Source organism: Panulirus ornatus, chromosome 37, assembly GCF_036320965.1.
Source record: "Panulirus ornatus isolate Po-2019 chromosome 37, ASM3632096v1, whole genome shotgun sequence".
NCBI classification, from domain to species: domain Eukaryota; kingdom Metazoa; phylum Arthropoda; class Malacostraca; order Decapoda; family Palinuridae; genus Panulirus; species Panulirus ornatus.
In genome coordinates, this window is record NC_092260.1 from 7,809,728 (window position 1) to 7,832,970 (window position 23,243).

The 23,243-nt window shown below is 40.7% G+C and overlaps 1 protein-coding gene across 7 annotated transcripts in view; it reads right to left on the minus strand.

Annotated features, from left to right (window-relative positions):
* The window catches only part of vari (MAGUK p55 subfamily member vari), a 408,236-nt gene that overhangs the window by 15,876 nt on the left and 369,117 nt on the right, over positions 1-23,243 (minus strand). For all 7 annotated transcript variants that reach the window (XM_071683758.1, XM_071683757.1, XM_071683756.1 and 4 more), the window contains one exon: positions 16,816-17,026. In XM_071683758.1, coding sequence (XP_071539859.1) covers positions 16,816-17,026 — 211 coding nt within the window. The remainder of the gene's footprint in view (positions 1-16,815; positions 17,027-23,243) is intronic.

The following is a 23,243-nucleotide window of genomic DNA, read 5'->3' on the forward strand; positions in this document are numbered from 1 at the left end:
GAGATGCTTTGTGGAAGGTATTAAGAGTATATGGTGTGGGAGGCAAGTTGCTAGAAGCAAAGAAAAGTTTTTATCATGGATGTAAGGCATGTGTACGAGTAGGAAAAGAGAAAAGTGATTGGTTCTCAGTGAATGTCAGTTTGCGGCAGGGGTGCATAATGTCTCCATGGTTGTTTGATTTGTTTATGTGTTTGATTTGTTTATGTATGGGGTTGTTAGGGAGGGGAATGCAAGAGTTTTGGAGAGAGGGGCAAGTATGCAGTCTGTTGTGGATGAAAGGGCTTGGGAAGTGAGTCAGTTGTTCGCTAATGATACAGTGCTGGTGGCTGATTCGGATGAGAAACTGCAGAAGTTGGTGACTGAGTTTGGTAAAGTGTGTGAAAGAAGAAAGCTGAAGGTAAATGTTAATAAGAGCAAGGTTATTGGTTACAGTAGGGTTGAGGGACAAGTCAGCTGGGAGGTAAGTTTGAAGGGAGAAAAACTGGAGGAAGTGAAGTGTTTTAGATATCTGGGAGTGGATTTGGTAGCGGATGGAACCATGGAAGTGGAAGTCAGTCACAGTGTGGGGGAGGGGGCGAAAGTTCTAGGAGCATTGAAGAATGTGTGGAAGGTGAGAACAGTATCTCAGAAAGCAAAAACGGGTATGTTTGAAGGAATAGTGGTTCCACAATGTTATATGGATGCGAGGCGTGTGCTATAGATAGGGTTGTGTGGAGGAGGGTGGATGCGTTGGAAATGAGATGTTTGAGGACAATATGTGGCGTGAGGTGGTTTGATCGAGTAAGTAATGAAAGGGTAAGAGAGATGTAGTGTGGTTGAGAGAGCAGAAGAGGGTGTATTGAAATGGTTTGGTCACATGGAGAAAATGAGTGAGGAAAGATTGACAAAGAAGATATATGTGTCAGAGGTGGAGGGAACGAGAAGTGGGAGACCAAATTGGAGGTGGAGAGATGGAGTGAAAAAGATTTTGAGCGATCGGGGCCTGAACATGCAGGAGGGTGAAAGGCGTTCAAGGAATAGAGTGAAATGGGACGATGTGGTATACCGGGGTTGACGTGCTGTTAATGGATTGAACCAGGGCATGTGAAGCATCTGGGGTAAACCATGGAAAGTTTTGTGGGGTCTGGATGCAGAAAGGGAGCTGTGGTTTTGGTGCATTATATTTGACAGCAAGAGACTGAGTGTGAACAAATGTGGCCTTTGTTGTCTTTTCCTAGTGCTACCTCACGCACATGCGGGGGGAGGGAGTGTCATTTCATGTGTGGCAGGGTGGCAACAGGAATGAATAAAGGCAGCAAGTATGAATTATCATGAACATGTCTATATATGTATATGTCTGTGTATGTATATATATGTATGCGTTAAAATGTATATGTGTATATGTATATGTGTGTGTGTGGACGTGTATGTATATACAGGTATATGTGGGTGGGTTGGGCCATTCTTTCTTCTGTTTCCTTGTGGTACCTCGCTAACACAGGAGACAGTGACAAAGTATAATAAATATAAAAAACTAAGAGAAAGAAAGTGAATCAAAGTGACAAAGAGATCATACACATGGCATTTATGGATCTCGATAGAGCATAATGCAAGGTAGAAAGAGAGGCCTTATGAAAGGTCCAACATATATACAGGGGAATGGAAAGTTACAAAATGCAGAAAGAAGTTTTTACAAAGAGAGCAAGGCAAGTGGAGGGGAAGAGAACGGCTTCCAGTGAGTGTCAGTCCACATTACATATGTGCAATGTCACCAATGTTTAATCTGTTTATGGATGAGGTATGTGAATGTAAGGATCTTAGAACATGGGGCAGGTTTACTGTATGCTAGGGATGGGAAAGCTTGAGAAGTGAATTAGTAGCTGTAAGTAGATGTCATAGCTGTGGTGGCAGGTTCCAGAGAAAAGCTCCTGAAACTGGTGACTGAGCCTGGGAAAAAGTGTGAAAGGAGGAAGCTAACAGCATATGAGAATGGGCAGTGAGGTCATACAGGAAAGTATAAGTGTGAGTTAGATTGGGATGAACTTGTAAGAAGGGGAGCCTCTTATACATCTATGACTGAACATATCAGTGAAAAAGAAAGAGGAATTTATTGAAAATGAAAGGCCTAAGGACAATATATGGCAAGAAGCAGACTGACTGTATACGGAATGATAATGAAAGAGCAAGGTGTGGTACTGTAATTAAATTTGCAATGATACCTTGGAATATATGAAAAGGGATAAACAAAAATACGTGATACCCAATGAAAATGATGGAAAGACCATTCAACAAGGAATAAGAAAGGAAACATTCAAAAGCTAGGATAAATGGATAAAAATGCTACCAGATGTATCCAGGTCTGCAAGGTGGCTAAGAAAAACACTCGTTGATCAAGCATGATAAGCAGTGAGCTATACTTGTTGCCCAACTCAATGGAAAAATCTGATCATAATTACTCTTTGATAAGTATAGTTGCTATCAAAGTATGCTTTCACCAGAGTAGGCTGTCTTCCATGCATTCCTTAAGTATGAGTATGAGATTTAATGAAAGTAAATATACATGAAGAGAAACAAAAAGTATCATGAAAATCCCACTCCAGGAATCAGATTGTAGGAGTTAGGGGTGAATGAAAAATAACTTGCAAAGGTATTAACAAAAATACTGAGACAATCTAATGTGAAGGGAGGTGCACAGGGATCAATTTTATAGGTAAAGTCAGTCATCATTCTAATAAGTAAGATATTTATATTCTATTTAATTCTTATCATACTTTGTTGCTGTATCCTGCATTAGCGCAAGGAAACAGAAGAAAGAATGGCCCAACCCACCCACATACACATGTATATACATACACGTCCACACACACACATATACATACCTATACATTTCAACGTACACATAAATATACATACACAGACATATACAAATATACACGTACATAATTCATACTGTCTGCCTTTATTCATTCCTGTCGCCACCCCGCTACACATGAAATAACAACCCCCTCCCCCTGCATCTATGCGAGGTAGTGCTAGGAAAACACAACAAAGGACACATTCGTTCACAGTCTCTAACCATCATGTATAATGCACCAAAACCACAGCTCCCTTTCCACATCCAGGCCCCACAAAACTTTCCATGGTTTGCCCCAGATGCTTCACATGCCCTGGTTCAATCCATTGACAGCACGTCAACCCCAGTATACCACATCATTCCAATTCACTCTGTTCCTTGCACGCCTTTCACCCTCCTGCATGTTCAGGCCCCGATCACTCAAAATCTTTTTCACTCCATCTTTCCACCTCCAAATTGGTCTCCCAATTCTCCTCATTCCCTCCAACTCTGACACATACATCCTCTTTGTCAATCATTCCTCACTCATTCTCTCCATGTGACCAAACCATTTCAAAACACCCTCTTCTGCTCTCTCAACCACACCCTTTTTATTACCACACATCTCTCTAATGCTTTCATTACTTACTCAATCAAACCACCTAACACCACATTTTGTCCTCAAACATCTCATTTCCAACACATCCACGCTCCTCCATACAATCCTATCTATAGCACACACATCGCATCCATATAACATTGTTGGAACCACTATTCCTTCAAACATAGCCATTTTTGCTTTCCGAGATAATGTTCCTGCCTTCCACACATTTTTCAATGCTCCCAGAACTTTTGCCCCCTCCCCCACTCTGTGACTCACTTCCGCTTCCATGGTTCCATCTGCTGCCAAATCCACTCCCAGATATCTAAAACACTTCACTTCCTCCAGTTTTTCTCCATTCAAACTTACCTCCCAATTGACTTGTCCCTCAACCCTACTGTACCTAATAACCTTGATCTTATTCACATTTACATTTTTATTCACATTTACTCTCAGCTTTCTTCTTTTACACACTTTACCAAACTCAGTCACCAGCTTTTGCAGTTTCTCACCCAAATCAGCCACCAGTGCTGTATCATCAGTGAACAACAACTGACTCACTTCCCAAACTCTCTCATCCACAACAGACTGCATACTTGCCCCTCTCTCCAAAACTCTTGCATTCACCTCCCTAACAACCCCATCCATAAACAAATTTAACAACCATGGAGACATCACGCACCCCTGCCGCAAACCAACATTCGTTGAGAACTAATCACTTTCCTCTCTTCCTACTCGTACACATGCCTTACATCCTCGATAAAAACTTTTCACTGATTCTAACAACTTGCCTCCCACACCATATATTCTTAATACCTTCCGTAGAGCATCTCTATCAACTCTATCATATGCCTTCTCCAGATCTATAAATGCTACATACAAATCCATTTGCTTTTCTAAGTACTTCTCACATACATTCTTCAAAGCAAACACCTGATCCACACATCCTCTACCACTTCTGAAACCACACTGCTCTTCCTCAATCTGATGCTTTGTACATGCCTTCACCCTCTCAATCAATACCCTCCCATATAATTTACCAGGAATACTCAACAAACTTATACCTCTGTAATTTGAGCACTCACCTTTATCCCCTTTGCCTTTGTACAATGGCACTATGCATGCATTCTGCCAATCTTCGGGCACTTCACCATGAGTCATACATACATTAAATATCCTTACAAACCAGTCAACAACACAGTTACCCCCTTTTTTAATAAATTCCACTGCAGTACCATCCAAACCCACTCCCTTTCTGGCTTTCATCTTCCGCAAAGCTTTTACTAACTCTTTGTTTACCAAATCATTCTCCCTAACCCTCTCACTTCGCACACCACCTTGACCAAAACACCCTATATCTGCCACTCTATCACCACACACATTCAACAAACCTTCAAAATACTCACTCCATCTCCTTCTCACATCATCAGTACTTGTTATCACCTCCCCATTAGCACCCGTCACCGATGTTCCCATTTGTTCTCTTGTCTTCGCACTTTATTTACCTCCTTCCAAAACATCTTTTTATTCTCCCAAAAATTTAATGATACTCTCTCATCCCAACTCTCATTTGCCCTCTTTTTCACCTCTTGCACCTTTCTCTTGACCTCCTGCCTCTTTCTTTTATACATCTCCCAGTCGTTTGCATTATTTCCCTGCAAAACTCGTCCAAATGCCTCTCTCTTCTCTTTCACTGATAATCTTACTTCTTCATCCCACCACTTACTACCCTTTCTAATCTGCCCACCTCCCATGCTTCTCATGCCACAAGCATCTTTTGCCAAGCAATCACTGCATCCCTAAATACATCCCATTCCTATCCCACTCCCCTTACGTCCTTTGTTCTCACCTTTTTCCATTCTGCACTAAGAGTCTCCCGGTACTTCCTCACACAAGTCTCCTTCCCAAGCTCACTTACTCTCACCACTCTCTTCACCCCAACATTCCTCTTTTCTGAAAACCTCTACAAATCTTCACCTTCGCCTCACCAAGATAATGATCAGACATCCCTCCAGTTGCACCTCTCAGCACAAATACATCCAAAAGTCTCTCTTTCACACGCCTATCAATTAACATGTAATCCAATAAAGCTCTCTGGCCATCTCTCCTACTTACATACATATACTTATGTATATCTCTCTTTTTAAACCAGGTTTTCCCAATCACCAGTCCTTTTTCTGCACACTACAAGCTCTTCACCATTTCCACTTACAACATTGAACACCCCATGTACACCAATTATTCCCTCAACTGCCACATTACTCACCTTTGCATTCAAATCACCCATCACTATAACCCAGTCATGCATCAAAACTACTAACACACTCACTCAGCTGCTCCCAAAACACTTGCCTCTCAATGATCTTTCTTCTCATACCCAGGTGCATATGCACCAATAATCACTCATCTCTCTCCATCCACTTTCAGTTTTACCCATATCAATCTAGAGTTTACTTTCTTACACTCTATCACATACTCCCACCACTCCTGTCTCAGGAGTAGCACTACTTCTTCCCTTGCTCTTGTCCTCTCACCAACCCCTGACTTTACTCCCAAGACAATCCCAAACCATTCTTCCCTTTACCCTTGAGCTTCGTTTCACTGAGCCAAAACATCCAGGTTCCTTTCCTCAAACATACTACCTACTTCTCCTTTTATCTCATCTTGGTTACATCCACACACATTTAGACACCCCAAATCTGAGCCTTCGAGGAGGATGAGCACTCCCCGCGTGACTCCTTCTTCTGTTTCCCCTTTTAGAAAGTTAAAATATAAGGAGGGGAGGGTTTCTAGCCCCCCTGCTCCCGTCCCCTTTAGTCGCCTTCTACGACACATGAGGAATGCGTGGGAAGTATTCTTTCTCCCCTATCCCAAGGGATAAGTACGTAAGATATACCTGGAAATTTCGGTGAAAGAACACTACCCATGTAACATCTGCACATTGTAAAAGATAATAAAGATGGAATGTAGTGAGGGGGGGTTTTGGAGATCCTCTCCTCCTGTACTAACTTTCTCAGAGCAAGGATATTTCCTCAAAGACTCAGTCACTTGTTCCTAATGTTACCTTACTAAAGCAGGGAAGGGTGGATAAATTTAAAAGAAAAAGAACAAAATTCTTCCCAATGATATGGGCAATTACTTTAAAGTCTTTATAGGTCTGTTTCAACAGCAAACTAAGAAATAATGATTCTAAAAGATCCTTTCACAATGCATTTACTGTTATCTAATACTGTGTTTTGGATGTAATTTTCTCATTTCATAGACAATGAATAACAATAGAGTCCTCATTGTTAAAAGAATTCTGATTTGGTAAACAGAGAAGAGGTAGTAAAAGCTTTGCGGAAGATGAAAGCCGGCAAGGCAGCAGGTTTGGATGGTATTGCAGTGGAATTTATTAAGAAAGGGGGTGACTGTATTGTTGACTGGTTGGTAAGGTTATTTAATGTATGTATGACTCATGGTGAGGTGCCTGAGGATTGGCGGAATGCGTGCATAGTGCCATTGTACAAAGGCAAAGGGGATAAGAGTGAGTGCTCAAATTACAGAGGTATAAGTTTGTTGAGTATTCCTGGTAAATTATATGGGAGGGTATTGATTGAGAGGGTGAAGGCATGTACAGAGCATCAGATTGGGGAAGAGCAGTGCGGTTTCAGAAGTGGTAGAGGATGTGTGGATCAGGTGTTTGCTTTGAAGAATGTATGTGAGAAATACTTAGAAAAGCAAATGGATTTGTATGTAGCATTTATGGATCTGGAGAAGGCATATGATAGAGTTGATAGAGATGCTCTGTGGAAGGTATTAAGAATATATGGTGTGGGAGGCAAGTTGTTAGAAGCAGTGAAAAGTTTTTATCGAGGATGTAAGGCATGTGTACGTGTAGGAAGAGAGGAAAGTGATTGGTTCTCAGTGAATGTAGGTTTGCGGCAGGGGTGTGTGATGTCTCCATGGTTGTTTAATTTGCTTATGGATGGGGTTGTAAAGGAGGTAAATGCAAGAGTCCTGGAAAGAGGGGCAAGTATGAAGTCTGTTGGGGATGAGAGAGCTTGGGAAGTGAGTCAATTGTTGTTCGCTGATGATACAGCGCTGGTGGCTGATTCATGTGAGAAACTGCAGAAGCTGGTGACTGAGTTTGGTAAAGTGTGTGGAAGAAGAAAGTTGAGAGTAAATGTGAATAAGAGCAAGGTTATTAGGTACAGTAGGGGTGAGGGTCAAGTCAATTGGGAGGTGAGTTTGAATGGAGAAAAACTGGAGGAAGTGAAGTGTTTTAGATATCTGGGAGTGGATCTGTCAGCGGATGGAACCATGGAAGCGGAAGTGGATCATAGGGTGGGGGAGGGGGCGAAAATTTTGGGAGCCTTGAAAAATGTGTGGAAGTCGAGAACATTATCTCGGAAAGCAAAAATGGGTATGTTTGAGGGAATAGTGGTTCCAACAATGCTGTATGGTTGCGAGGCGTGGGCTATGGATAGAGATGTGCGCAGGAGGATGGATGTGCTGGAAATGAGATGTTTGAGGACAATGTGTGGTGTGAGGTGGTTTGATCGAGTAAGTAACGTAAGGGTAAGAGAGATGGGTGGAAATAAAAAGAGCGTGGTTGAGAGAGCAGAAGAGGGTGTTTTGAAATGGTTTGGGCACATGGAGAGAATGAGTGAGGAGAGATTGACCAAGAGGATATATGTGTCGGAGGTGGAGGGAACGAGGAGAAGAGGGAGACCAAATTGGAGGTGGAAAGATGGAGTGAAAAAGATTTTGTGTGATCGGGGCCTGAACATGCAGGAGGGTGAAAGGAGGGCAAGAAATAGAGTGAATTGGAGTCATGTGGTATACAGGGGTTGACGTGCTGTCAGTGGATTGAAGCAAGGCATGTGAAGCGTCTGGGGTAAACCATGGAAAGCTGTGTAGGTATGTATATTTGCGTGTGTGGACGTGTGTATGTACATGTGTATGGGGGGGGGGGGGGGGTTGGGCCATTTCTTTCGTCTGTTTCCTTGCGCTACCTCACAAACGCAGGAGACAGCGACAAAGTATAAAAAAAAAAAAAAAAAAAAAATTTGTTCTCATTCACAGGGGATGGGTTAAGTACATTTAACCTGACAATTCACTCACACATTCTCACTTAATTTCTAACTCTACATATTATGTCAATTCAAGTGAAATACATGACTAAATTCTACGTAATCAACTCTATTTCTACCACTCTTCTTTTCAACCTGTCTGAACCTAAGAGGAGTATGGCTATCACAATTGGCAATATTATAACCAATGAGGTCAGGAGGTACTGCTACTCTGGTAGGGAGCTCAATGATTGGGAAAAGTTGAATTTCAGTGCCTCAAGGGGATACTCTAGTTTTTTAGAGTATTCAAGTCTCACCATGCCTTCTCCTGGTGACCTTTTTAGTGCACTCTTGGGGGGTGAACCAAAGGGGAAGGTGTTGTCCAGTTCCACAGGGATATAATTTCTAAAACAGACACACATTTATGGTGCACTAAATTTTTTGTTTTTGGATAATTTGAAAGTTTGCTTAGTTTCAGAAACACTGCACTGGAGTTGCCCTCTGCCAATGGCCTGTCAAGCATGAGGCATTAAATGCTATGAAACAACAGGGAAGTAAACCAGTTATGCCAAGGAATAAAAGAGATGAGCAAACGAGGATAAGGACTCTGAATAGTGAGAAATTTAAAAGTTACAGTCTGGAAGTGCTGGGGAATGGGGTAACCCATATCCCTGGGCAGGATGTATGGAGTGAAAATGGAAATGATGAATGCAAGCTGTGAGAGGATATGGAAGAAGTGTTATGGACAGGAAGGAATGAAAAATTATCAAAGAAGAGGGAAAGAAGGATGTGCAACTGTGCTATCACCAAGAGTATGGGAGAGTGTTACAGAGCATGGATGGAATGGATCAAGAATAGTGTGAGTGAGAGTTATGAAGTATGCAATGGTATGTGTAGATGCACCTGGGAATAAGAAGACTGTGTGGGGTAAGGAAGAAATTTAGCATTCATGGGGAAATTTGAATGACTGTATTAATGGGTTTAAGAAAAGAGAGAGAGTTGTAATGGGTGGTATGAATACGAGATAGATGGTTAATGGGGAGTACCTGGAGTATATCAGAATGGAAGTTCCCTTGTGGATCTTTGTGACGAGAGTTTATTCCTTACAAACATTTTTTCAGCACAAGATGATCCACAGATATACGTGGATGAGAAATGATAGAAGAATGAAAGGTTTGAATGACCATGTGGCAAGGGATAATAGGTTGAGAAAAGTTGTGCTTGATGTTTGAATTGTGAGAATTTCTTGGAGATTCTGACCATTTTGCAGCTCTTGTGAAAATGAGGATCAGGGAGAAGTAGAGGTATGACATAAGGAAAAATGGGAAGGTAAAAGCATTAGCAAGCAAAAAGTTGAATCAGAAAGAATTCAATTAGTAGAAAGAGGGGTGACAGAGAGTTTACATGAAAGTGCATTAAAAGTAGGGATACAGTTATATGCGAATGAGGTACTTAAAATGCTTAGAGAAAGACTGTTAAAGGTTGTAGAATTAGTAGCTGAATACAAAGTTGTACGATATAAAAATAAAATGGGAAATGCATAGTGGATAAGGCAGCATTTATGAATCTGGAGAAATCAAATGACAGAGTTGATTAGAATGCTTTATGGGATGTTTTAAAGATATACGGAGTAGGAGAACAATTGTGGATGGTGTGAAAGTCTTCTACAGAGTAGTAACGGCATGTGTATGAGTAGATGGAGGGTTAAGTGTAAGTTTCAGTATACATGTAGGTGTGAGGCAGGGCTATATGACATCACTGTAGCTTTTCAAAATATATATGGAGGGAGAGATGAGAGAGATGAAAGCAGAACTAAAAAAGAGAGTGCAGAGACAGTGTTGTGGTGAGGTATGGTTGTCAGTGACAAGCCTGTTTGTGGATGATACTGTGTTGCATGCTGCAAGTGTAGAGGGATGTTAGTGTGTTGTATAATGTGTATAATCATACATAATTGAAGGAAAATGTAAAAGTAAAGTAATGGTGTCTGAAAGGAAGCAGAATAAAAGAACAGAATTTGGAAAGCCCAATAGACTGAAAGAAAAAAAGTGTACAAAACCATGCTATGGACATGGATGTAGAAAGACCGAAAAGGTGACAGACCTTAAGTATTTGGGAGCTACCTTGGGTGAGTTTGGTGATATGCAAGGAGAGATATGGGAGTGTGCAGTACAGGGTAGAAGAGTCACTAGGTTCCTTAACAGAATACTGAAGGGTAGAGGTGTAAGTATGGGAGTGAAGAAAGGATTAAAGAACAGTACAGTCCTCCCAAACCTGACCTATGCAACTGAAACAATGGACATGAAATGAATCACAGAGGTCAAGAATCCATGCTATGGAAATGAGTTATTTGAGAGGATCATAAGGTTATAACTAGATAGAATGGAAAAAGAAATGAGGTGGTGTATGAGATTTGGTATGGGAGGGAATGCAAAGGGAATGAAGGGAGTGGTAGAATGAAACATAATAATTTGAGGTATGTGGAAAGAATGCAAGATAGAGTCCACAAGGACAGGGTACTTTAGTATGATTTAAAAAGTTGGTGTGAGAGGAAGACCACCTGTAACATGAGTACTAGAGGATGAGAAATGATGAAAAAATGAATGGAATGATGTATTAAAAGGAGGCAAATAAGGACAAGAATAGGTGGAGACTCTTTTGCCATGGCCATCCCCTTGATGGGAGTTCGAAGAAGGAACAGGGGTTAGGGATATGTATAAAAGAAAGAGACAGGAGGTCAAGAGAAAGGTGCAAGAGGTGAAAAAAAGGGCAAATGAGAGTTGGGGTGAGAGAGTATCAGTAAATTTTAGGGAGGATAAAAAGATGTTCTGGAAGGAGGTAAATAAAGTGCATAAGACAAGGGAGCAAATGGGAACTTCAGTGAAGGGCTCAAATGGGGAGGTGATAACAAGTAGTGGTGATGTGAGAAGGAGATGGAGTGAGTATTTTGAAGGTTTGTTGAATGTGTTTGATGATAGAGTGGCAGATATAGGGTGTTTTGGTCGAGGTGGTGTGCAAAGTGCGAGGGTTAGGGAAAATGATTTGGTAAACAGAGAAGAGGTAGTAAAAGCTTTGCGGAAGATGAAAGCCGGCAAGGCAGCAGGTTTGGATGGTATTGCAGTGGAATTTATTAAAAAAGGGGGTGACTGTATTGTTGACTGGTTGGTAAGGTTATTTAATGTATGTATGACTCATGGTGAGGTGCCTGAGGATTGGCGGAATGCATGCATAGTGCCATTGTACAAAGGCAAAGGGGATAAGAGTGAGTGCTCAAATTACAGAGGTATAAGTTTGTTGAGTATTCCTGGTAAATTATATGGGAGGGTATTGATTGAGAGGGTGAAGGCATGTACAGAGCATCAGATTGGGGAAGAGCAGTGTGGTTTCAGAAGTGGTAGAGGATGTGTGGATCAGGTGTTTGCTTTGAAGAATGTATGTGAGAAATACTTAGAAAAGCAAATGGATTTGTATGTAGCATTTATGGATCTGGAGAAGGCATATGATAGAGTTGATAGAGATGCTCTGTGGAAGGTATTAAGAATATATGGTGTGGGAGGCAAGTTGTTAGAAGCAGTGAAAAGTTTTCATCGAGGATGTAAGGCATGTGTACGTGTAGGAAGAGAGGAAAGTGATTGGTTCTCAGTGAATGTAGGTTTGCGGCAGGGGTGTGTGATGTCTCCATGGTTGTTTAATTTGTTTATGGATGGGGTTGTCAGGGAGGTGAATGCAAGAGTTTTGGAAAGAGGGGCAAGTATGAAGTCTATTGGGGATGAGAGAGCTTGGGAAGTGAGTCAGTTGTTGTTCGCTGATGATACAGCGCTGGTGGCTGATTCATGTGAGAAACTGCAGAAGCTGGTGACTGAGTTTGGTAAAGTGTGTGAAAGAAGAAAGTTAAGAGTAAATGTGAATAAGAGCAAGGTTATTAGGTACAGTAGGGTTGAGGGTCAAGTCAATTGGGAGGTGAGTTTGAATGGAGAAAAACTGGAGGAAGTGAAGTGTTTTAGATATCTGGGAGTGGATCTGGCAGCGGATGGAACCATGGAAGCGGAAGTGGATCATAGGGTGGGGGAGGGGGCGAAAATTCTGGGAGCCTTGAAGAATGTGTGGAAGTCGAGAACATTATCTCGGAAAGCAAAAAATGGGTATGTTTGAAGGAATAGTGGTTCCAACAACGTTGTATGGTTGCGAGGCATGGGCTATGGATAGAGTTGTGCGCAGGAGGATGGATGTGCTGGAAATGAGATGTTTGAGGACAATGTGTGGTGTGAGGTGGTTTGATCGAGTAAGTAACGTAAGGGTAAGAGAGATGTGTGGAAATAGAAAGAGCGTGGTTGAGAGAGCAGAAGAGGGTGTTTTGAAATGTTTTGGGCACATGGAGAGAATGAGTGAGGAAAGATTGACCAAGAGGATATATGTGTCGGAGGTGGAGGGAACGAGGAGAAGTGGGAGACCAAATTGGAGGTGGAAAGATGGAGTGAAAAAGATTTTGTGTGATCGGGGCCTGAACATGCAGGAGGGTGAAAGGAGGGCAAGGAATAGAGTGAATTGGAGCGATGTGGTATACCGGGGTTGACGTGCTGTCAGTGGATTGAATCAAGACATGTGAAGCGTCTGGGGTAAACCATGGAAAGCTGTGTAGGTATGTATATTTGCGTGTGTGGACGTATGTATATACATGTGTATGGGGGTGGGTTGGGCCATTTCTTTCGTCTGTTTCCTTGCACTACCTCGCAAACGCGGGAGACAGCAAAAAAAAAAAAAAAAAAAAAAAAAAAAAAAAAAATATATATATATATATATATATATATATATATATATATATATATATATATATATATATGTGTGTGTATATATATTTTTCTTTCTTTTTTTTTCTTCCAAAAGAAGGAACGGAGAAGTGGGTCGGGTGAGAGTATTCCCTCAGGGGCCCGGTCCTCTGTTCTTAGCGCTGCCTCGCTATCGCGGGAGGTGGCGAATGGTGTGAAAGAATATATATATATATATATATATATATATATATATATATATATATATATATATATATATATATATATATATATATATTATTTATTTTACTTTGTCGCTATCTCCCGCATTTGCGAGGTAGCGCAAGGAAACAGAAGAAAGAAATGGCCCAACCCACTCCCATACACATGTATATACACACACGTCCACACATGCAAACATACACACCCATACATCTCAATGTACACATATATATATACACACACAGACACATACATATATACCCATGCACATAATTCCCACTGCCTGCCTTTATCCATTTCCATCGCCACCTCGCCACACATGGAATACCATCCCCCTCCCCCCTCATGTGTGCGAGGTAGTGCTAGGAAAAGATAACAAAGGCCACATTCGTTCACACTCAGTCTCCAGCTGTCATGCAATAATGCCCGAAACCACAGCTCCCTTTCCACATCCAGGCCCCACACAACTTTCCATGGTTTACCCCAGACGCTTCACATGCCCTGATTCAATCCACTGGCAGCACATCAACCCCAGTATACCACATCGATCGAATTCACTCTATTCCTTGCAGGCCTTTCACCCTCCTGCATGTTCAGGCCCCAATCACTCAAAATCTTTTTCACTCCATCTTTCCACCTCCAATTTGGTCTCCCACTTCTCCTCGTTCCCTCCACCTCCGACACATATATCCTCTTGGTCAATCTTTCCTCACTCATTCTCTCCATGTGCCCAAAACATTTCAAAACACCCTCTTCTGCTCTCTCAACCACGCTCTTTTTATTTCCACACATCTCTCTTACCCTTACATTACTTACTCGATCAAACCACCTCACACCACACATTGTCCTCAAACATCTCATTTCCAGCACATCCACCCTCCTGCGCACAACTCTATCCATAGCCCATGCCTCGCAACCATACAACATTGTTGGAACCACTATTCCTTCAAACATACCCATTTTTGCTTTCCGAGATAATGTTCTCGACTTCCACACATTCTTCAATGCTCCCAGGATTTTCGCACCCTCCCCCACCCTATGATTCACTTCCGCTTCCATGGTTCCATCCGCTGCCAGATCCACTCCCAGATATCTAAAACACTTTACTTCCTCCAGTTTTTCTCCATTCAAACTTACCTCCCAATTGACTTGACTCTCAACCCTACTGTACCTAATAACCTTGCTCTTATTCACATTTACTCTTAACTTTCTTCTTTCACACACTTTACCAAACTCAGTCACCAGCTTCTGCAGTTTCTCACATGAATCAGCCACCAGCGCTGTATCATCAGCGAACAACAACTGACTCACTTCCCAAGCTCTCTCATCCACAACAGACTTCATACTTGCCCCTCTTTCCAAAACTCTTGCATTCACATCCCTAACAACCCCATCCATAAACAAATTAAACAACCATGGAGACATCGCACACCCCTGCCGCAAACCTACATTCACTGAGAACCAATCACTTTCCTCTCTTCCTACACGTACACATGCCTTACATCCTCGATGAAAACTTTTCACTGCTTCTAACAACTTGCCTCCCACACCATATATTCTTAATACCTTCCACAGAGCATCTCTATCAACTCTATCATATGCCTTCTCCAGATCCATAAATGCTACATACAAATCCATTTGCTTTTCTAAGTATTTCTCACATACATTCTTCAAAGCAAACACCTGATCCACACATCCTCTACCACTTCTGAAACCACACTGCTCTTCCCCAATCTGATGCTCTGTACATGCCTTCACCCTCTCAATCAATACCCTCCCAAATAATTTACCAGGAATACTCAACAAACTTATACCTCTGTAATTTGAGCACTCACTCTTATCCCCTTTGCCTTTGTACAATGGCACTATGCACGCATTCCGCCAATCCTCAGGCACCTCACCATGAGTCATACATACATTAAATAACCTTACCAACCAGTCAACAATACAGTCACCCCCTTTTTTAATAAATCCACTGCAATACCATCCAAACCTGCTGCCTTGCCAGCTTTTATCTTCCGCAAAGCTTTTACTACCTCTTCTCTGTTTACCAAATCATTTTCCCTAACCCTCTCACTTTGCACACCACCTCGACCAAGACACCCTATATCTGCCACTCTATCATCAAACACATTCAACAAACATTCAAAATACTCACTCCATCTCCTTCTCACATCACCACTACTTGTTATCACCTCCCCACTAGCGCCCTTCACTGAAGTTCCCATTTGCTCCCTTGTCTTACGTACTTTATTTACCTCCTTCCAGAACATCTTTTTATTCTCCCTAAAATTTAATGATACTCTCTCACCCCAACTCTCATTTGCCCTCTTTTTCACCTCTTGCACCTTCCTCTTGACCTCCTGTCTCTTTCTTTTATACATCTCCCACTCAATTGCATTTTTTCCCTGCAAAAATCGTCCAAATGCCTCTCTCTTCTCTTTCACTAATAATCTTACTTCTTCATCCCACCACTCACTACCCTTTCTAATCAACCCACCTCCCACGTTTCTCATGCCACAAGCATCTTTTGCGCAATCCATCGCTGATTCCCTAAATACATCCCATTCCTCCCCCACTCCCCTTACTTCCATTGTTCTCACCTTTTTCCATTCTATACTCAGTCTCTCCTGGTACTTCCTCACACAAGTCTCCTTCCCAAGCTCACTTACTCTCACCACCCTCTTCACCCCAACATTCACTCTTCTTTTCTGAAAACCCATACAAATCTTCACCTTAGCCTCCACAAGATAATGCTCAGACATCCCTCCAGTTGCACCTCTCAGCACATTTACAGCACATTGTGGGAGTATGTGATAGAATGTAAGAAAGTAAATTCTCGATTAATATGGGTAAAACTGAAAGTTGATGGAGAGAGATGGGTGATTATTGGTGCATATGCACCTGGGCATGAGAAGAAAGATCATGAGAGGCAAGTGTTTTGGAAGCAGCTGAATGAGTGTGTCAGTGGTTTTGATGCAAGCGACCGGGTTATAGTGATGGGTGATTTGAATGCAAAGGTGAGTAATGTGGCAGTTGAGGGAATGATTGGTATACATGGGGTGTTCAGTGTTTTAAATGGAAATGGTGAAGAGCTTGTATATTTATGTGCTGAAAAAGGACTGGTGATTGGGAATACCTGGTTTAAAAAGCGAGATATACATAAGTATACGTATGTAAGTAGGAGAGATGGCCACAGAGCGTTATTGGATTACGTGTTAATTGACAGGCGCGTGAAAGAGAGATATATATATATAGAAAAAATTAAAATTCTTCTATTCCAAATTCTCTTATACATAAAATGAAAAAAAATGCATTAAAATCAAGCAGGGATAAAATTAACATTAAGAAAAGAATACTTACGTGGTATTACAGTGCCAAATCTAGATGGGTCTGATGCAATTATTCTGTTCTTAATAGTTCTTCTGCCAACACCATGTGAACCAATAAGAACAAGAGTCTTCCTCATAAAGGGTGGCATCCTAGCTACTTCCTCGTACAATATCAATTCTGCTTGATCATAGTCTGTACTCTGCTTCGTGGAAAACATCAGTTTCTTTTTACGTTTTGATATCTGCCAGGGATGAAAATTTGGAACACAGTTATGGACTCCAGGGATGATTGGCTATACTACAATAAAATGTATCATCATTATCACTAAATAATCTATCACAATTAAGAATATCTAACAATAAGAGTTTTCTATGTCAGCTAATACATGTCAACATCCAATCTTTTTGTATCTAACTTTATTTTATGTCAAAATAGACTCTCTTTCCATATCTCAAAATATGTCCATCTTCATTATCAAATAACTCACCTTCTTAACTCAAAATCTGAATGAAATTACATCAACAGAAAGTTTAGGACTATCCCTTTCTCATCCTAAAATATGTCCATTTTCATTTTCATACAGCTTTACTTAGCTCACTTTTTGAATGAATCTCTAGTAACAAAAATGAAAGTACACATTCCAGTATAAAGGCTTCTTAACTCATATTCTAAGTGAAATTCCAACAACAGAAATTAAGGACTATCCCTTTCTTATCCTAAAATATGTCCATTTTCATTTTCAGTCAACTCTACTTCTTCACTAAACTTCTGAATGAATCCCCAGTAACAACAATGAAAGGATACATTTCGATATAAAAGACAGAACTTTCCCAGCAGTTCTTATTCGAATGACTGAAGAAACATTCTACTTGTCTTCCAATAGATAAAACTTGTTTTAGCACAGATTTTACAGCTAAGTATATATACCAATTAACTATTATCCAACTGATGGTACTGTATGTATTAAGTCATACATTCATACTTGAACAACAGTTGCACAACAAAGATAAAGCATGGTATTTATTCTGTCTTTCTAGTTCATACGATACACGTACACATTTCATGCATTATGTATGCTTCTCCCACTTACAGCCTGGCAGGGTAGCACATCCAGATGCAGTGCCCACAGTACTATTTACAAAGGAAGGAAAAATGCTGACCCAATAATTGACAGTCTTCTCCAAGACTTTAGGGATAAAGAAGGAAGGAAATAAAGCTATACACAGAGAAGGGTGCCAGAATTTCATGTGATAATTAGTGAAGTACCTCCCTCATCAACATTACTGGCAAGATAAGTACTCATATCTTCCTCAATTGCCAAACTAAACATCTACTTGATAAAAACCATGCCCAAAAGACAGTTTATATTTTATGGCAATTAATGTACCGAGCACATGATGTTCTCAGCACATCAGATCAAAGAATAATGCTAAACTAATAGCATGACTTTTACTTCCTCTTTACCAATTTAACCAAAGTAACTGATGTACTGAGCAGAGTCAGACTCTAGGCAGTTCTGTCTGAGCTCATTAATTTTGTCCTGAATGAATTGACATATCTCATAAAGGCAAAAGTCAAGGGCAGTGATAGCTGCACCAAGCCCTTCCCTGAAACCAACCACAACTTTCAATCTGTGTTCCTTAACAATGCAGTCTACTAATGCAGGAATCAAAACCAATTATCATGCAGATGGAAATATATTCACCATGGGGCATCTCAGAAATAAGACCAAAGTTATACAAACCATTATGCATGAATTACTTTACATGGACAACTGTGCATCTTGATGAATTCTCTTAAATAGCACCAAGAAAGTCTGATCTCACAATCAGTATTCTGTAGCATAAATAAGGACTGAGGCCACATACAGGCAGCAATTATAATGCCGTTTACTGAGCTAAACATAGAATTAGGCAATGAAACGTTTAATGGTATTGATAACTCCCATGGTGTAACCGTTAGTGTTCCTGACCAGGATGCATTCAAGCCCAGGGTCGAGCATATAGGTTCGAATCCTGACTGCGGCAGTCAGTCCACAGTCAACCCAGCTGTTCATTCATCCTTAGGGGTAGGTCGATAAAATGGGGATCTAGCTCAGGCTAGGGTATATATATAATGTTCTCTCTTTCCATACATTCTTCATCGCTCCTAGAACCTTCACCCCCTCCCCACCCTGTCATTCACTTCCGCTACCATAGCTCCATTCGATGCAAAGTCCACTCCCAGATATCTAAAACACTTCATTTCCTCCAATTTTTCTCCATTCAAATTTACACCCCAATTAACTTGTCCCTCAACCCTGCTGAACCAAATAACCTTGCTCTTATTCACATTTATACTCAACTTTCTCCTTTCAAACACTTTTTCAAACTCAGTCACCAACTTTTGCAGTTTCTCAATCAAATCAGCCACCAGTGCTGTATCATCGGCGAACAACAACTGTCTCAGTTCCCAGGCCCTCTCATCCCCAACAGATTGCATACTCACCACACTCTCCAAAACTCTTACATTTACCTCTCTGACCACCCCATCCATAAACAACAACGGAGACATCACACACCCCTGCCGCAGAGCAACCTTCACTGGGAACCAGTCACTCTCCTCTCTTCCTACTCATATATATGTCTTACATCCTTGATAAAAACATTTCACTGCTTCTAGCAGCTTACCCTCCAAACCATATACTCTTAACACCTTCCACAAAGCACCTGTATAAACCCTATCATATGCCTTCTTTAGATCCATAAATGCTACATATACATCCATCTCTTTTTCTGAGTATTTCTCACACACATTCTTCATAGCAAATACCTGATCCACATATCCTCTACCACTTCTGAAACCACACTGTTCCTCCCCAGTCTGATGCTGTGTACATGCTTTCACCCTCTCAATCAATAACCTCCAATATAATTTTCTTGGAATACTCAACAAACATGCCTTTATAATTTGAACACTAACCTTTATCCCCTTTGCCTTTGTACAATGGCACTATACATGAATTCTGCCAATCCTTAGGCACTTCACCACGATCCATACATACAATGAATATCCTTACCAACCAACCAACAACAAAGTCACCCACCCCTTTTTAGTTGATTCAACTTTAATACCATCTAAACCCACCACCTTGCTGGATTTCATCTTCCACAAGCTCTTCTCTCTTAACCAAACTATTCTCCCTGACCCCTCTCACTTCGCACACCACCCCAGCCAAAACATCTTACATCTGTCACTCTATCATCAAACACATTCAACAAATCTGTTATCATTTCCTTCCTTGCCCCTTTCACCGATGTTCCCATTTGCTATCTTGTCTATTGCACATTATTTACCTCCTTCTAAAACATCGTTTTATCCTCCCTAAAGTTTAATGATACTCTCTCACCCTAACTTTCATTTGCCATCTTTTTCAACCCTTGCATCTTCCTCCTGACCTCCTGCCACTTTCTTTTATACATCTCCCAGTCATTTGCACTCCTTCCTAGTAAGTATTGTCCAAACGCCTCTCTTTTCTCTTTGACTAACAACTTTACTTCTTCACCCCATCCCTTACTACCCTTTCTAAGCTGCCTACCTCCCACCTGTCTCATGCCACATGCATCTTTTGCAAATACCATCAATGCTTCCCTAAATACATCCCATTCCTCACCCACTTCCCTCACATCATTTGCTCTCACCTTTTGCCATTCTGCACTCAATCTCTTCTGGTACTTCCTCACACAAGTGTCCTTTTCCAATCTCACTTACTCTCACCACTCTCTTCTCCCCAACATTGTCTCTTCTTTTTTGAAAACCCCTACAGATCTTCACCTTCACCTCCACATAGTGATCAGGTATCCTTCCAGCTTCCCCTCTCAACACATTAACATCCAAATGTCTCTCTTTTACAAGCCTAGCAATTAACACATAATCTGATAATGCCCATTGACTACCTCCTCTTTTCAAACCGATATTCCCAATCACCAGTCTTTTTTCAGCACATTAATCCACAAGCTCTTCACCATTTCCATTCACAATACTGAATACCCGATTTACACCAACTATACCCTTAACTACCACATTATGCACCTTTGCATTTAAATCACCCATCACTGATAACCAGTCTTGTGCATCAGAGCTAATAACCCTCACTCAGCTGCTACTAAAACACTTGCCTCTCATGATCTTTCTTCTCATGACCAGGTGCATTAGCACCAATAATCACCCATCTCTCTCCATCCACTTTTGGTTTAACCCATGTCAATCTAGATTTTATTTTCTTACACTCTATCACCCACTCCTAAAACTCCTGGTTCAAGAGTAGTGCTACTCCTTTGTTAGCTCTTGTCCTCTCACCAACCCGTTACTTTACTCCCAAGATTTTTCCAAACCATTCTTCCTCTTTACCCTCGAGCATTGTTTCACTCGGAGCCAGAACATCCAGGTTCTTTTCCTCAAAGATACTACCTATCTCTCCTTTCTTCTCATCTTGGTTACATACACACACACTCAGATTTCCTGTCCCAGAGGTCAAAAAAGTGTATGAGAATCACATGAAAAGGTCAGGGAAAACTACAGTAAGGTCTGTGATACCTAACAGTCATTCAAAATGGGATAGCAAAAGCCAGTGTCTCCTCACTAAATTATGAGGACAAACTGAATTCTGACCTATATATTCCTTAAGAATATATCTCATGCTAACAGGACAATGCACTGGACAAAAAAAAATTTCATTCCCTTATAATCTTAATAAGAGTAAAGAAAAAAAAAATGCACCACAATTGGAATCTTATAATTAACTAACAAAAATCTAAATACACTTTATTATAGGCTATAATGAAGAAACAGTTTCTATGCTAGAGTTAAACTTTATACGAGAGATTCAGAAAGAGTTAATGGGAGAAAAAGAACTTCAGTGAGTAACAAGACCAACTTGAATGTCTTAACATCCTCACTTTTGGCATCCTGTCATGAAGAATTTCTCATGTCTGTAAAGACATCTTTACCTATATAATGTAATTTCCCATGAGAGTGAAATAGTGTCAAGAACAGATGACAGAGCCTTTGAGGGAGAATAACGCATCATAAAACTGCTCAGATGCCAAATATAAAATTAACATGCATTACAGCTTAAGCATAGACTTTCCTCACTATTTTACACAGACTGCTTCTTTCATGATATTTAGTGAGGAGCCAATAAGGTTGCATTATGAAAATTCTCCTAATTCCTGAGTAACTTGCATAATATCTTGGTTTCTAATATATATGGAATGCTGTATTCAAACTGGATTACTTTTTTCTGGTTTATCTATTCAGTTTACAGAGATTTTCCCTTCTACCTACTGCGCTTGGATTGTAATCAATTTCATAAGATACATGTACTTAGTTTGTAAGAACAGCAAGCATCTCAAACAATGGGCTGCACAAAAATACTCTAATCTGCTAATTCATTATATCAGCTGATCAATTTCCATTTTGTAATACAGACACGTAAGAACCAGTTGTTTACTGAAGCTCAAGGACAAATGATACTATTTTCACTCTAGACAGAGCTCTATCAGCATCTGAGATAAGCAATTGCTTGGTTTCCCCTCATTCTGGGGACTTATGAAACACTGTTTTACCATCACCTGGGGGTAGCAGATCCACAAGGTTCCAATCAACTACCATACAGTAACCTGCCCAGGTGTACTGTGTTCTGGGACAGAGGTGCAATTTGCTCCAATACTCAGTGATTTGAAGTGGTTTAGTTTTTTCACTTTCAGTCCTAGCCTTTAGTAATATTGAATCAGTAAATTTTTTCTTTTATTCATGAATTCCAACACAAAAACAAAAGTTTTCCACTTCCCATTGAAGAATAGTAAACCTGGAGACAATGCCGGTATCAGCTATCAAAATATAGTAGCAACTGTTGATTTGGGTTTGATAAGGTCAGCTAATATCTCTTTTTGTGCTGTGTTTTATGGTCTTTATGATTTGAATTTTTATCAGTACTGCAAGGTGGAAAATTCATAGTGGAGGACTGTGTATAGACCTGGGTTCTAATAATAAGAGAAATGCAGAAAATAGCAATCTATAAGTGAGAGACAAGAATGTGCGTAAATGGGGAGGTGATAACAAGTAGTGGTGATGTGAGAAGGAGATGGAATGAGTATTTTGAAGGTTTGTTGAATGTGTCTGATGACAGAGTGGCAGATATAGGGTGTTTTGGTCGAGGTGGTGTGCAAAGTGAGAGGGTTAGGGAAAATGATTTGGTAAACAGAGAAGAGGTAGTAAAAGCTTTGCGGAAGATGAAAGCCGGCAAGGCAGCAGGTTTGGATGGTACTGCAGTGGAATTTATTAAAAAAGGGGGTGACTGTATTGTTGACTGGTTGGTAAGGTTATTTAATGTATGTATGACTCATGGTGAGGTGCCTGAGGATTGGCGGAATGCGTGCATAGTGCCATTGTACAAAGGCAAAGGGGATAAGAGTGAG